This window comes from Priapulus caudatus, unplaced genomic scaffold, assembly GCF_000485595.1.
Source record: "Priapulus caudatus unplaced genomic scaffold, Priapulus_caudatus-5.0.1 Scaffold737, whole genome shotgun sequence".
Classification (NCBI taxonomy): Eukaryota; Metazoa; Priapulida; class Priapulimorpha; order Priapulimorphida; family Priapulidae; genus Priapulus; species Priapulus caudatus.
In genome coordinates this window covers 99,604-101,178 of record NW_014577798.1, presented here as the reverse complement: position 1 = coordinate 101,178, position 1,575 = coordinate 99,604, and the positions used below count along the sequence as shown (strand labels likewise).

Sequence of the window (1,575 nt, the reverse complement as noted above, 5' to 3'; positions counted from 1 at the left end):
CTAAATCTAGGAAATATCCGCAAACATTCGATTCCCATGGCTATGTCTGTAACATTAAGGTAAGGAGCCCTGACACACCGAGTGTTGTTGTATTTCTCTGAGCACCAACCTCTTGGCCCTTGATTGCATGTGTTTTGCATGCGTGTAATGTCAAAATCTAAAGCTCTAAACCTAGCAGCGCACGTATGTGGATGCTGGGTGACCGTCAAAGCATACGACGGCAACACGCAATAGGCATAGGCATAGGCAGCGCGCAATATCTAGACATGAGTGACATCTATGTAGATATTGCGCTACACTAATTGGGCCCCCATAGGCAGCGCGCAATATCTAGACATGAGTGACATCTATGTACTATCCGTACTGCGTCGGCGGTGGGGGGGAATTTGTAGCCCTATTGGCCTGTAACGCTTTGCAGTGTTACAGTAGAGAAGTTTGGCTTTGAGTTTTAGCACTGGGTGAGGCTTCTTCCGGTTCCCAGTCTTGGTCGGACTTATCAGGCTCATCAGAATCAGATTCGACGGGGCAATCCTGTATATCATCGTCACTATCAGCACCTCTGTCCTCTTGCAGCTTCACAGCCCTCCATACTTTCCAGTGTAAATACTCAAGTCGACTGCTCTCATCCAAGGTATCTAAATCCTCAATGATTACGTCATATCCTTCAGCTATGCGTTTTTCAAATTTTGTAACCAGTTCCCTACTTAAATTCATTTCAATCCTCGACACTACTGAATCCACTCTCTTGCATTTTGCATTCTCAACTTGAAACTTCATCCGTGAGTGGCATGTGCAGAACTCGCTGTCACCAGAACTACAGAAGCATGGCAAATGACGATGGAAAACTGTTCCCTGAAGACGTTTTGATGTCATCAGCTGATGAATCTTCATAGTACCTGGGACTGGCTGGAGGTGGACATCTTTCATGGAATCTGCAAGGGAGCTTATCTGTGCTGTTGATATTTCATACATTTTAACATTGACTGTGTTCTGCAATGACTCAAGCAACTGCTTGACATCAAGAATGTCTTTCCTATGGGCTACTAACCTATCAGCCCCATTCTTAATTGCAGCGCCAATTCCATCTGCTGGCCCTTTGCCGTGACTGGCCTCAAGAAAATTGTATGTGACCTGGTCAAAATTCCACTGAGTGAATGGCAATGTTGCAAGGAGATAAAAATTTGTTTTATTTCGGTACTGGGTAGTTGGCCCATCAGAGACAAAGTGAATCGTCGTAATTCCAGTCTTGGACAGATCATCTAAAACTGGAGCAAGATGGGCCCAGACTGATTCAGCACAGTGACGAGGGTCTTCACTCAGAGTGCAATAACACCTGATAACATGATCTCTGAACATTGCATGGCAAGTGTGCAGAGAGATCTGCTTCCTACTGCCACCAAAGTGCATGGACTGAGTTTCTGTTTCTGCCTTGCATGCATAATTCTCACTGAAATCTATTTGGAGAACACACTCATCAGCCCTCAGATTCTCTTTCTTCTGTTTGATTTCCCTGTACTGATGGAAGATTCTGTATTGGTGAGGCATAAGCTGTGCAAATTCCTTCTCAAAGAGTTT

General features: G+C 44.8%; 1 protein-coding gene across 1 annotated transcript; it reads right to left on the bottom strand.

Annotated features, from left to right (window-relative positions):
- Positions 1–420: 420 nt before the first annotated feature.
- On the bottom strand, positions 421–1,575 carry LOC106813190. The gene has a single exon (XM_014817257.1). It carries the CDS (start codon positions 1,543–1,545, stop codon positions 421–423), a length of 1,125 nt encoding a protein of 374 aa, XP_014672743.1. The 5' UTR covers positions 1,546–1,575.